The sequence below is a fragment of the Trachinotus anak genome, unplaced genomic scaffold (assembly GCF_046630095.1).
Source record: "Trachinotus anak isolate AG129_WGS33_773 ecotype Australia unplaced genomic scaffold, CSIRO_AGI_Tana_v1 ptg000016l, whole genome shotgun sequence".
NCBI classification, from domain to species: domain Eukaryota; kingdom Metazoa; phylum Chordata; class Actinopteri; order Carangiformes; family Carangidae; genus Trachinotus; species Trachinotus anak.
In genome coordinates, this window is record NW_027273867.1 from 22,319,245 (window position 1) to 22,333,701 (window position 14,457).

A 14,457-nucleotide genomic window follows, 5' to 3' on the forward strand; every position below is an offset into this window, starting at 1 on the left:
GCTAAACTGCATGTTATATCATGGTACCAAAAAAGTACAGTGGATAAGCTGTTGAAAGCAGTACTGTGAAATATTAACACTTTGTTTTACCTTGCAGTACCTATTCTAATTTCAAGCCCTTTGACAGCCACAGGGTGCACCCTGGGGACCTGCTCAGGGTGTGCGCTGCCTCTCAGTCAGTGTACGCTGGGACAGGCTCCAGCCCTCGCAACCCTCAACAGGATAAGCGGTTTATAAAATGGATGGATAGATGGATATTCCAGTTTCAATGCAGAAAGCAGATTAGCAGATTATTGCCATAATTGCCTAGCATACAATAACACAGTTATTCCTTTTGTTGGCCAGATACAGTATCCGTCATTGTCTCCAACCTCTTTTAATATTATTTGCCAAACATAGGTACAGTTTTAGACATTGTTCTTCAGTTTAAGATGTTCAGTTATTGTGCTTTTCTACAATGACATATGTTTCTGCACTATTTAATGCACAGAAATGTCCCGGATCAGGTAGGAGAAAAGATTCAGGTTCTAAGAGTGCAATTTAACCACATCTTTCTCTGTCATTTTAAACTGGAAAAGCCAAAAGAATAAAATCTTTTCTAACAAGTCCTCCCAGTGCAGCTGCAGTTCACAATCTGGTGGTACAGTGGTGTGACGGTTGTGTAAATGAATTTTTTCAGCCAATGAGAACTTTATGTCATTAATGATTTCTTGGGTTGTAACATAAGATATTTAATCTGTGTCACCAAAGCTTCAGGAAGAGAAGAGAAGAGAAGAGAAGAGAAGAGAAGAGAAGAGAAGAGAAGAGAAGAGAAGAGAAGAGAAGAGAAGAGGTTTGGGGTGTGTGTGTGTGTGTGTGTGTGTGTGTGTGTGTATCTTTTTCTGTCTGTCACAGTGACTCACATCGTCACCCATCACAGTCCACCGTGGCTTTGTCATTGCAGCTAACAGAGGGAGCTTTTCACGAGCATACTCAGACACAGACACAGACACACAGACAGACACACACACACACACACACACACACAGACACACAGTACAAATGAATGTGGATCCCTTTTCCTTATTATTGCAAAATTACTCATGTTTACACAGTTACAGCTCGTTTCAATCTGAATTTTTCTAATCACTGAACACAAAGCTCAGTAAACACAGACTTTTGTTCTGGTAACATTTGCGCAGACACATCTAACGACCACATTTACCCTGAACCTCTCGATGCCTCCAATGACACACAGCGGTTACAAAGATGACAGATGTTCAGCGGTAGCTATTTACAAGCAGTGGCCTCACTAATCTGTTTTGCACTTTCACTTGGTCTTATTGAGGAGGACTTGGACTGGATCCTCTCTTCGAAAAAAAAGAAACAGCCAAAAGATACTTCTGGCTGAGTGACAGGTAAGTGTAAGTATCAAAGGCAGCAGGGAGGAGAAATATTGAAATGAGCTGTGAAAAAAAAGACCACAGGGCCTATAGAAAAGCAAAAGGCAATCTCTCAAGTCATTTGACAATGATACACCATTAAAGAAGAAAATAGAAAAATCCTGCCTTTGAAAGAATTCTGTAATTCTATCATGCAAATGAAAACATCCATCGACGGTTGCCAAAAGACCCAAAGTCTGGATCCATCTGGAATACTGAATAGCTCCATGTCAAAAGAACGTCAACCTTTTGTGTAAAAAAATGTAATTGCAATGCAATTTTGGATTCATACGAGAAAATCCACTCCTTGAATCGAGTGAATAGAGCGGTGACCTGCAGCTTTAGATTAGAGACGGGAAAGTCACAAGTTAAGGGTTTTTTTTTTTTTGTTTTGTTTTTTTTTTTTAAGGAGCTGAGGGGTGGAAAGGGAGAAAGACAAAGCATTGTGCTGCAGCTGTCACACTGAATCTCTCAATCAACAGCTGAATTAGTGAGGGATATGGAAGCAATTAATCAGGTTTAGCAGCGGCCGAAAGGAAATGGCGAGGGAGGGTGGGCAACCTGTCTGTGCATCTGTGTTTGTGTACTGTTTGGGTGTGAGCTGACTTACTGGAGGATTTATGGGTAAATGAGGACAGAACGATTTACCAGACATCTACAATATTGCTAATGTTTAAGTCAGGAATTGACATTGTGAGTCTGAATGGTCCCAGGCCTCAGGAGCACAACACTGCATGTTCCCCTTACACATTCATCATGTGGGGTTTGGTGTCTTGCTGAAAGAAAGGACAAGACAGGAGAAACTTCAGCAATCCACTCTACCACCTGATCTACAGCACAACAACTGTCCACCACAGAAACAGTCCCAATGATGCCTGGTCTGTGGATTACAGCAACAAGGTAATAGAAGGAACACAGTAATAAAAGGTTTAGTGTTTTCATATCTGTCCACACATTCAGTGACCTCCCGTTGGACCAGAGGATATTTCAGTGCCGACAGGAACCCATGTCCCATTGTTTACTGTAGAATGTAGAAGGTCTGTTTCCTGTCAGTCACCTGACACCCGCAGGAATATAGGGAAGTCTCTACCAGGAAATAATCCCTGAAAAACATGCAGCCTGACAAATTGTCTCATCTATGTCTTCTTTCCATATGGCTGCTTTGTTTGTCAGGACAGCCATTCATAGCAAGCCAGGTCTGAAATAACGGCAGAGCTTGTATACAAAAAAAAAAAAAAAAAAGGATATAATTACATATGACATGCATTGCAGGCTGATTGCAGGAGACGTACACTAGACAGAGGCAGTAGTAAATAAGATGTAACTCTAAATGGCACCGGTATTCTCTTTCAATGTGCGTGTGACTTGCATAGAAATGTGTTGCTGTGTGAACAGTAGCTACTTGTGAAGAGAGTGAGCAGGGGAGATGTTAGCTTGAGTAATGCAAATGAGAAACAATACTGTCAGAGCGAACACGCTCGATCAAGACGATCGCCATCAACACACACGCACGTGCGCCCAAAGGCAACGCAGTCAAGTTAAACAATGATATTGAAGGAGGCAAGGCCGCTAACAGAGCTGAAAGAAGAGCCACACACAAATCCAAGTCTTTAGTTTCACTTTAACTTTTCATTAATACAGACAGACTCGCTCTTTCTGTGATGGCTGCTGACCTCAACAACTTGTTGGCTACACAGGCTACACAGAGCAGGACAGTCAGTTATGGACAGGGGAGCAAAGATAAATGGATGCTCTCTCTATTCCTTCCCAGTGCCATTTGCATTACGTCAGTGAGGTGTTGAGTTTCTTCATTTATTCCAAGAATACATTAAGATTTTACACTTTCCATGCTTTCTTTCACAGAGCCTAATGAAATTCAGATGACATAGAGCTGGTGAGTGTTTTGTTTTGGCGGGGGTAAAAGAGAACGCCAAGAAGCTGTCAGCACAGGACAATAAGAACTTATAGCCTGCTACAATAATTTTCTTGCAGGACTATTAATAACAGGTTTGTGAAGAAAGAAGGTCTGGGCATAGTAATACAGAAAGGTCTTGAAGACAATTGACAATGGTCTGGCCTTTCTAGTGTTACCAGTTGAAGCAGGACAGGAAATTAACTTTTTTATCTTATTAGCTTCTGTGACCTGTATATTTCCAGCAGCGCAAAAGCTTTCACTTACCAATCACCTAGAAGAGAAAAGGACATGGCCGATGAAACTGACAAATATGCACTAGATGATAATGGAAGACGATGACATTCAAAAGTGGCTGTGTCTCTTATCTGGAATTATATTTCATTCTGTTTATAGGAACTAAATCTATTACTCTTTAGGGCCATTCACAGAAAACCATAATTGGCTCAAAATGAGTAAATTACCTCAATCACTACTTACTAAACCTTGAGTTATATTCTTTAGAAAACTATATATAAACATATGGCTGTTTAAACAAACATACTCTGTTTGTAGGGTATATAAACTACATCCTTTTGACAGCATGGTACTTAAAAATGTGCCCTGAACTACAAAGAACTTATGAGCACCTTTGCAGTCTAAAGTAATCCCATACAACAGCACTGCATTAGATCCTCTTCCTTTTATGAGGCCAGTCATGTGCAGTTTTTGTTCAGACAAAAGTGAAGGCAACTGAACTCTACTGTCATTTGTTTATTTAGGATGCTGTTGTGGTATTTGATTGTATTAAACTGGGGGATGTTTCTAATATTTTGTCCATGATGGGCCAAATATTAAAGGTTCCATATTGTATAAAGGTAAATGTCCATGTCTTTTTTGATTATAAAGCAGGTCTAGGTTCTGTAATAATACTGTTAAAAGTATCAAAGCCTCAGTCCACAGAGAAATGGACACAGCCTATATTCAGAAACTGAGCCTTAAAACAAACCATCAGGACCTCTGTAGTGTTCACCTGACCGACCTGTTGTTCCTACAGCTCCAGAGAAAAGCCTGAGAGAGGAGATGTAAAACTACATTGAGATGGTTTTTGGTTCTTATGGATATCAATACTTCAAATAAAACACAGGAAAAGCATAAAATATGGGACCTTTAAAAGCACAAATGCTAAGAAGCCAAAAAGGACCTGCTGCCGGTGCCTGGATAGACTCGTGCCAACATGTGGCTATAAGCCTAAACTGAGAAGTGGTTTGGTGACTGCATCTTATTAGTAATGCCACTGACATTTTAAAAAGCCAGAGCTAATTAGCTTACATATCATCCTGCTCTGTTGCCTTTTCACCTAGCACCAGATGTGATTTCCCTTCAGTTAGCTTTGGTGCCAGTCAAGCTCTTTAAACAAGTTTTATTGTTGCCAGGATGATGAAATTGTATTAAATACAGCACAGAATTTGAACAAGGCTGTCACCTTAAATTCCCTCTGTAGGAAAAAGCCCTGGCTAAAGGCTCCATAATGATACAAGTGAGGCAAACAATGTTACTGCAGTTATTAATTGCCCACATGGGCACTAGAGGAAATGTCACAAAGTCACATCACAGCCTAACCCCACTGCACTCCCACACAGACGGTGAAAGCAATTTCCACTTTGTCGCCAGCAGACTATATCTGGAGAGGAAACAGTGACTGAACATGAAGAGAGGATAGATGCTGCTTGTTGAGGTCTGTGGAATGGGTGAGCTCAGGACTGAGTGGGAAACAGAGCAGGGACGTTTGTCTAAACATTTTCACCATTTTGAATTTCCCCCTTCTCTCTTACCCTCTCTAGCTCCCTGCTTTTCTAAACAATGAGGCCTAGAAGAACTGAGAGCAGCTGAGTGGACAGAGGGAGGAAGAGAAGGGAGGGGGGGTATACTGGCACCCTTTTTAATTCCACCAAAAGCTGTTCCAACAAAAGAGCCCCCACTTGGGAGCCGCCACAGAGCAGCAGCCAGCCAGGCCTGCTGAAAATAAGGTCGCGAGCAAAAGAATGACAGTGAAAGAGAGGGCGAGAGAATAAGACTGAGGGAGAAAGAATGGGTGAATAAAAGAACAGGAAAATGAAAGACTGAGCCACCTATGAAAAGCCGGCTGGAAGTTTTCTTTACTCTGCATAGTTGTAAAAGTCAAACTAGGGAAGGTGGCCACATTGATCGTGTGCATGTATGAGAGAAAGTTTGTGTGTGCATTTGTGTGTGATCAGCAACGCAGTGAAACCTTCCTCCGACCATCCTTACATCAGCTCTATTGTGATTCATGGACCTGTTCCTGTTGCTACGCTCTCTAATCCCTCTTCCCACTGACACCTGTTTGCTGAAGAATCACTAAGGAATGCCAAGGTGTTAGCCATGATATGGTTTATTTCTGCAAATGTAACTGGTGTCAGAAGTGGAATGAACAAAAAACGCTGACCAAGTGCAGACACATGCTGGCTGACTCTTGGCAGGCAGAGTGATGAATTAAAACCTGCTTCCTGGATTCTCAGCAAGCCGGACTGATGGAGCTTCTTACAGCAACCTGGAGTCCAATCTCTTCCCCCGAATTACAGCTCACTTTTTTAAAAAAGTCTCCACAAAGAAATACACACATACCACACATGGCTGCACTACAAAGAGATGTGAAATTGTCTCGTCCACAAAAGCTGTATCCATGACGACCAGTTCAAAATCTCTGAAAGTGACCCACCAAGCCAACCTCTGCCTCTGGCCATAATCGCTGCCGTGGGAAATGTTGAAAGACGAGCATCACAACTCCAAAAACAAGCAAACAGCATTATGCAAGAACCTGCAATACAAAGTGCGTGGTCCATCGCTCATAGTCCTACAACGAATCATGGGAAGTCATTAAGAATTTAATACTTGATCAATAACAAAACCCAGAGGCAAAAAGTAAAAGGAGACAAACTTAAACATTAATGGAGATAAACAAATCGCAGTGCACAATGTGATGCAACACCATGTGCAAGTCCATCAATTAATCAGTGAAAAGCCTGTAATTAAGAGGAAAACTTATTCCCACAGAAGAGCAGGACTTGATATTGTGCCTTTCTGGGTGAGAATCACCACCACACACGACAGCCCAGACAATGACAAACAAATTGGCCTAAACACTAGGAGCTCCCAGCATTACTATGCAGTTTGTGTTGATGTGAGTCATTAATAAGCTCAATGAGCATCAACCATCTGTTCTCGAGGGGATGATTATCACCCTATGTCTCACCAGGAAGAGCCACTGACATTTGAGTCTGGGGCCGACGTGCCTTTAACTGCAGGTCGGGACCCAAAACAGCTCATTTCTGGTCTCTAACGTGACAGCAGCTTGTGTTTTTTTAATGTAGTGGGTCTAGGATGAAGAGGCTAAATCATTATTTCATGTTTCATTAAATAAGCATCATCACATTCAGCATGGATGACTTCTTGTACCTCTTTACCCTGGCCTTTGTTATCTTATTGCAGTTTTGTTTTGGTTATTGTGCTGTGTTTGCCATTGACTTTTATTCTATTTATTTCAAGCCCTCTGGCTTTTTGGGATTTTTGTAAGGTTGCAGGACCCTCTATAAAGAAACCCACAAAAATCACACACTAAAACATGTCATTAAACCACTTAAGAAGCATCCTGAGAAGCATCCAGCTACTTATCACCATTATTGACACTTCAACTCAGTGATGACACCTATGAGCAGCTCTCAAGGCAACAAAGGATCACCCCTACCTAAACCCTCTCCACACACACACACACACACACACACACACACACACTCACACACACTCACACACACACAACCACTTTCCCCGAGGCACACTCCTTGACATTTAGTCTGCCATCGGCCACAATAGAGCTGGGACCTCTGTGCCACATATGGTGGAGGCTCCAAGTCATTTCCCACCCCTGGGTAATGCGAGTGTGTGGGGTTAAAACAGGATTTATATGCAGAGTGGGAAAAATCTGTTTGTTAAACTGAGAAAATTACTGGCATTTTTATTCAAACTGCCCTATGCTTTTGAAATAATGGGAGATTTTCAGCCTCTAGGCTTGTTCCAATAATTAATCAACCAAAACATTCTGCTAAGAGAAAAATTAAAATAATTGTGCCTGCCCCAAAGGCCAAAAGCGCACAACTGGCTGTACTGGGCAGCTCACGGTTGAATGTCCTGACCTCCATGTTTGTTTAGGAGTTCTTTATGCTTTATAATTAAGCAATAAAATCAAATATTACTCTGGATTTTTATAAATGCAGATGCTACACCAGTGGATCAAAAGGTGCTAAGGAAGGCCAATGATTGTTTCCAAGGCTTCTTCATCACAACCTTCCTCTGCACGAGCTCCCAAATGGGAAAAAGCTCGTAAGCCATCCATACCAGAGCTGCGAAACTGGCTACACAAATATGCAAAAACAACAATGCACGGCAAACGATGAGTCATTAATAAGAGCTCTAGATAATCAGGCTGCGTTGCTCTGAGGGCGATAATCATTGGCCGCCTGCTCTCCAAGTGATAAGCTAATCAGCACTCCGTCTCCACCAAGCCACCGAGAGCACTCATCATGATTGACATTTCAGCACAGGATCGAGCCTTTAGAGACAAGCACAGGTGGGTGGGGGGGTACACCTGAAGTGACTTAATTATCATTGCTGCAGAATGATCTCCTCTCAGCTCTATATTGTGTGTTTTACTGAAGGTTAACATGGTTCTTTTAACATCATGGTGAAAGTTTCACCGCTGCCACTGAACGCTTTTTCACAGCACTCATTTATTTCCCATGTAATTTACAACAGACAAACAGAAAATCAATACACACGACCCGGCCTTGAACTGCTTCCTCAAAAAATGTTTCACATGTCAGGACAATCTTGGAAAATCAAGCTTCTACTTTTACATTCAGAGTCTGTAACTCAGTGGCTGTGGAGGTTTTTCCTCCGACAAGACAGTTGCGTTGCTGCACGTTCAAATTAATTCATAACCAGTGGGGATACTGTCATGACAATCTGACAGCTTTTTAACAATACAGGCCTGATGTAGCAGAGTCTCAGCTGAGTATCTGTCATCCTCACACCAACTTGCGTTGCATGGCTTACAGCGCTGGGGTCTCTAGCACCATAGTCTTCAGTTTTGTGCCACTGAACAAGGATTTTTCTGTTCTTGTGGCTCACATTGTTCCAAACACACACAAGGGGAAAATATCATTACAAAGCAAATTCCAATCAAGGTTAAATCTTCCTCCTGCCTTGTACACTCAGGAAAAATCACAGTTCACATTGTCACCTATTATGCAACAGATGCTACAGCAAAATGCAAAGCAGAGGCTCTGCGGCTTACAGCCTTGAAGTACCTTGCCCCCCCCCCCCATTTGCTTTGATCTCAGAGGCATGTCTCTGAGGCATGTCAATGCACGCGACAGTGTATTTCCAGATTCCATAATGACCCATCTTCTTTTTCCTTGGTGACAATTTTGGGACAGCTCTGACAGATGATACTAGTTACACCCAGGTGAAAACAACAGGCTGACAGATTCATGCTGACAGAGCGGCCTCACAGATTTTTATGCCGATCACTGTAGCTTGACTGCCTGCTGTTATGAATTTTGTAGCTGGTCCCAGTTGGGAAAAAAAAAAAAAAACCCTGAAAATTGCTTCTGCTGCGAGTTAGAGCATGTCTGCATCACTCAGCAGGGCATTTTAGTGATGTTATCATAGTTTGTGCTTATGGTTATTTCTTCATCTATCACTCCAATGCTCACATGCGGACACGAAGTGTTGTTACAGTAATCTAATCTAAACTAGCAGGTTTATTGATACCTTATTTGGTTTATGCTGTAATATTTCCACAATATTTCTATAAATTGTCTGCATTACTCAATAGCAAGTTTAGCGTAGTCTTTTATTTTATTTATGACATGAAAGGCACTCATCCATAAGCTTGGCTTAAATTTTGACAATTTTCTCTTAAGCTACTACTATAATACTCATATGGTGCCTTGCAGCTTGCTTGCATCACTTGACAGTAGATTTACAGTAGAGCTCAACGTACATCAGCAGACCAACTCTATCAGCTAATATTGGCTTATCCCAGATAAATCTGTGTCAGTGCATGTAGGTATGTAAATAAAAACTGCAGTAAAGTTATTTCTGACCCTTATTTTTCTTATGTATGTATATATGTTTTTATTGCTAATGGTTATTAAGACTGTAGTCCCATCTTTTCTTTACAGTTGCTGTCATCCATGACAGTATTTTGTGACACTTTAAAATAGCCTTTGATTCCTATAATAACCCAGAACAGCTATTTAACAACTGACTTTAAAGGATTATTTCAAAAAATGTTTATCAAAAGAATAACTTTTTATCATTCTGGATATCAATATAAGTATTGGTCTAAAATCAGATCTGGATCAGGCTATATAATCTATAATCTTGTCATAATTTATGGCATTCTATCTCCTTAAACATATATTCACACTGTAGGCAGAGAGGTGACATGCTGAGATTTTTTTTTTTTTTTTTTTTTTTTTTTTTTTTTTTTTTTAAATAGTGTCATATTTCTTTTGGCATTTTATTAAAGGATTACTGTAATGGATATTCATTCAGGGCTCTTGACAAGGTAACACTCATTGTTGAAGGGCCACCTGAAGAGCAGAGATGAGCAATTCTCATTTCCTGCTGAGACCCTGTTTCCCATCACCACCCTGTTGCTCTGCAGAATGAAAACCAATTTCTGCCCTTATTCTAATGGTGAATAATCAGACCTGCGGCTGTGATTGCGGCCCATTTCCCTGAAACACTTTCCAACAGGTAAACACAGATTACAGGTCAGCCGTGTTGGAGGGTTTGTAGAGGCTCAGGGAGGATTAGGTTTCCTGAACAGTCACCTGCCGTCTGAAGCTGCGCGGAATTAGGACAAAAACCACAGACCAGGAGAGCCACACCTCGCCTATCATGGCGTACCAAAACTCAACACACAGATCTGGCAGAGAACCTCGACAATAAACTTTTACAACAGGTCTCACAGTCCAACAAACAGCAGCCAGAGAGAAGGCAGCGACGTGACACAGCGGAACATGCAGCTGCAGAACGCAGGCGGCGCGGCTGGAATTACCGCGGGTTTCCCGCATTCAGGACGCACAGGACTGGAAGAGGTGGATCACTGAAGAGGCTCTGACGCTCATTAAACACGGCTCGGCTCGTTTTCTCTTACCTTCAGCTGCGAGGAGGATCGCTGCTGCCACCAGCCAAGTGTTTCTCACCGGAGAGACCGGACAGCGCGCTGCGTAATCTCTCGCCATTCTTCTAAACCCGAGACAAGGTGGACGTAAATATCCACAACAGCGCTGTGTGGGGCAAACGGGCTCCAAATTATTCCTTCTCCGATCAGCCAAGAAACTTCGAGCTCAGTTCAGACAGCCTGGGTTGAAACCAGCCAAGTTGCGACTTCTCTTTCCCTCCGTCTCTCTGCGTGTAGACCTCTTCAATCAGGACCGTGTTAAGTTTCTCTCTCTCTCTCTCTCTCTCTCGCTCTCTCGTTTTGGATCTGTTAACGACAGGCGCAGCCTAACTCCTCCCCGTGTGGGCCGGCCACAGTGCGCACAGGTAGCCCGCGGCTGGTTGTGTGTGACTTGGCCACGGCGAGCGGAGCGAAACAGAAACAAAGTGTGGACGGAGTGTGTGAGAGTCAGTGGAGCTCCGTGAGTCTGGTGCGGAGAACTGAGAGGGGAACATCAGAGTGATGTCAGCAGAGCGTCACCAAGAGGACTTCAGCCGTAATAGGCTCCTGAACCCTCCGAGCTCCAGCTCCACACAGAGCCACAGTCACACAGGGCCATGAACACTGTGGAGACACAGTGGCTACCTGCTGGAGGCTCGGGGTGTGTTCTGCTGACACCTGCCGCTCCTCCGTGTGCAAGAGGGGGGGGATCAAATTAGAAAAAAAATAGCTGAAATGATAACGACGATTATTAACAATGATTATCTCCGTCGATCACCAACATTATTCTGAACTGAATCTGAAGAATTGCAGACAGTGGAGGAATGTAACAAAGCTACTTCACTTGAGTATTTTCATTTGATGCTACTTTCTACTTCACTACATTTCAGAGGGAATTATTTAACTTTTTACTCCACTACTGCAGTTTTAGATTTTACACACATAATATACGGACAGGTGACAAATTAAAGGAAAAATCAGAAAAAATAGTGAGGAAACAGAATAACAAGGCCCCCATCCATGGGGTACAAGGGGTCACTGAATTATGAAAATTATGTGAATCATATGCTGTGGCCTTCAGTCACCAGATCTCAACCCATTTGAACACCTATGGGTGATTTGGGACCAACATCTTGGACAGCGCTCTCCACCACCATCATCAAAACACCACATGAGGGAACATCTTTAGGAAGAAAGGTGCTCATCCCTCCGGTAGAGTTCAGAGACTTGGAGAATCGATGAGCACTGAAGCTGCTCTGGCTGCATGTGGTGGCCCAACACCTTACTGATGTTTTATGTTGGTTTTTAAATACAGCAGCATCAGAAAGTATTCAGACCCCTTCACTTTTGCACACTTTATTGTGTTATAGATTGAATTGTAATTGGATAAAATTGATATTTTTGACCATCAATCTACACTAAATGTTTAAGACATTTTTGAAAATGTATTAAAACTTGAACTCTCTTATTTATCAAAGTATTCCGACTCTTTGCTGTGGCTCCAAACTGTGGTCAGGTGGATCCTGTTTGCTTTAATTATCCTTGAGATGTACTAGAACTTGATTGGAGTCCACCTGCAGCAAACTGAACTGACTGAAAAGTTCAGAAAGGCATCTGTGTATAGATGACAAAAACCAAGACATGGAATACAAGGAACTCTCTGTACACATCCACAATAAAATTTTGACTAGGCATAGATCTGAACAAGCCTATGAAACCATTTCCAAAGCTTTGAGTGTTCCCAGGAGCAGAGTGGCCTCAGTAATTATGAAATGAAACAAGTCAATGGAGTGGCTTTGGGGGAAAGTCTCTGACTGACCATGAGTGGCCGAGCCAAAGTCCAGAGTGAAACCACATATAACATCTGTGGAAAGACCAGAAGATGGCAGCTCAGACACTTCCCATCCAGTGTGACAGAGCTTGAGAGGATCCGTCAGGAAGAATGGGATAAACTGCACAAATCCAGGTGTGCAAAGCTTGTAAAGACTCACTCAAGAAGACTCAAAGCTGTGATTGCTGCCAAAGTAGCTTCTACAAAGAATTGAATGAAAGGTCTGAATGCTTTTGTATATGAGAGACTTCAGGGTTTGATTTTTAATAAATTAGCAAAACATTCTAAAAATATGTTTTCATCTTGTCATTATGGGTTATTGATGGGCAAAAATGTAAATTTTATCTATTTGAAATTAAATCTACAATACAATTAAATGTGTAAAACGTAACGTACCTTCACCAGGTACAACATGGAAATGCTGCTCAGACATTAATGCAACTGTAATAATAATAAACTATATATATCTATATAAATCACAGGGACAACACACTCATTAGTAATTTTTTGCTGAATGACATCTCTTACCTTTGATATTTAAGAGGCTTATATTGTGTTCATCATACCTTTCTACTTCTGCTTCAGTAAGAATTTGACCCCCAGGCCTTTCACTCATGGAATATTTTTACACTGTTGTATTGCTACTTTTCCTTGAGTAAAAGACCTGAATACTTTTTCAGCGCATTAATCATTTAGTCAAAACTGCTGCTACATCACGGAGTCAACCACTGAATATTGTTGGAATCAAAAGCAAAGCCAAAGTAATGTCTTAAAAGTCCCGACCTTGTCTGACCAGCAGCCAAAAGGTCATTTATGGTATTTGTAAAAAAACTGAAACTTTTTATCATTTATCAAAATAATTATCGATTTCTGTTAATTGACCAAGTGATATACCCACTGAATATGTCAGAACTGCTGTGGATTGGCTTAAGTGGAAACTAATTAACATGCAGTGTGTACCAGTGTGGCTGTCTACAGAGGCCATACCACCCTGCATATCACATGTAATGTCTCAGTGGGCTTTATGGGCACATAACAACAGCAGTTTCCCAGCCCTGCCTAAGCTTTCTAAGAAGACAAGAACAATCTCCTTTAAAATTCACTTAGCTCATTAGGGAAAGAACTGAAGGAAACCTTAAGAGAGACAATTCAAAGAGAGATACTCCTTCTGTGCTTGGAATAAGTCAATTAGTCTACTAAAATAGGCTAAGTAACTAAAAATGAACAGATACTTGTTACAGTTAATAGAAATTCAAAACACAGCTACAACTGTAATGCAGCATGAATCCAATAAAATGAGGCTAATAAAGCAACACCAAGAACTGGGTATGAAATGTCCAGTGGAATAAGTATGAGATCGCAGACGCTGCTATTATTGCTCTGCTTTCTATATATTGTGAAGTTAGATGACATATAATGCTGCTGCACACTTCAGAGGGACATCATGAAATTATTACAAGAAAACTATAAATCCTTGTAAAACCATAAGAACAAGGATGAAGAGTAATAATAGTCACTATAAGCACAAATGAAGAGCTACAGAGGTGTCAAATGGAGCAAAACCAACTCAAAAATTTTTCTAATCCAGATTTCAATTGATAGAATCAAGAGTATTTGCTAATGTTTTTGGAAATTGATTGTATGGTTAATGGCACATGATGTAAAACATCAGATAAAGATCCTGGTATTCTAGAGGTTAAAATGTATTAATGAGTTTGATTATTAACTGTAAGTATAAATACATCCTGGTTGTATTTCTGTTGAGTGCTGCAGACCAACAATTTAACCTCCACTATAAAAGAGGCTATGGAAGTGACTTACATCTGTATTTTCTGTAACAGTTTTTAATGTCTTGTAATTCACATGGTGAAATACCCATAATATGATGTATCAGGTCTATTACACCAAAAAACAAAAGTACAAGTGACTTGCACACAAAAAATTGCACATATAAATTCAGGGTTGCTGCACACAAGAAAAAGCCTTCAGGGACCGGAGGGGGTTTAAGTCTCTAGATGGATGTTGTCATTTACTTTGTTGTCCCGCGCACAGAAACAGTGAT

The 14,457-nt window shown here is 41.3% G+C and overlaps 1 protein-coding gene across 10 annotated transcripts in view; it reads right to left on the reverse strand.

Moving 5' to 3' along the window:
- Positions 1-14,457, reverse strand: part of pvrl2l (PVR cell adhesion molecule related 2 like) — a 297,403-nt gene that overhangs the window by 255,851 nt on the left and 27,095 nt on the right. Inside the window, exon 1 of one of the 10 annotated variants that reach the window (XM_071501089.1) lies at positions 10,559-11,289. The exons of 7 other annotated variants lie outside the window; for them this stretch is intronic. In XM_071501089.1, coding sequence (XP_071357190.1) covers positions 10,559-10,646 — 88 coding nt within the window. In that variant the 5' untranslated portion in view covers positions 10,647-11,289. Of the gene's footprint in view, positions 1-10,558; positions 11,294-14,457 lie in introns of those variants that run through there. 2 more of the 10 variants (XM_071501090.1, XM_071501081.1) reach the window with 2 other exon arrangements.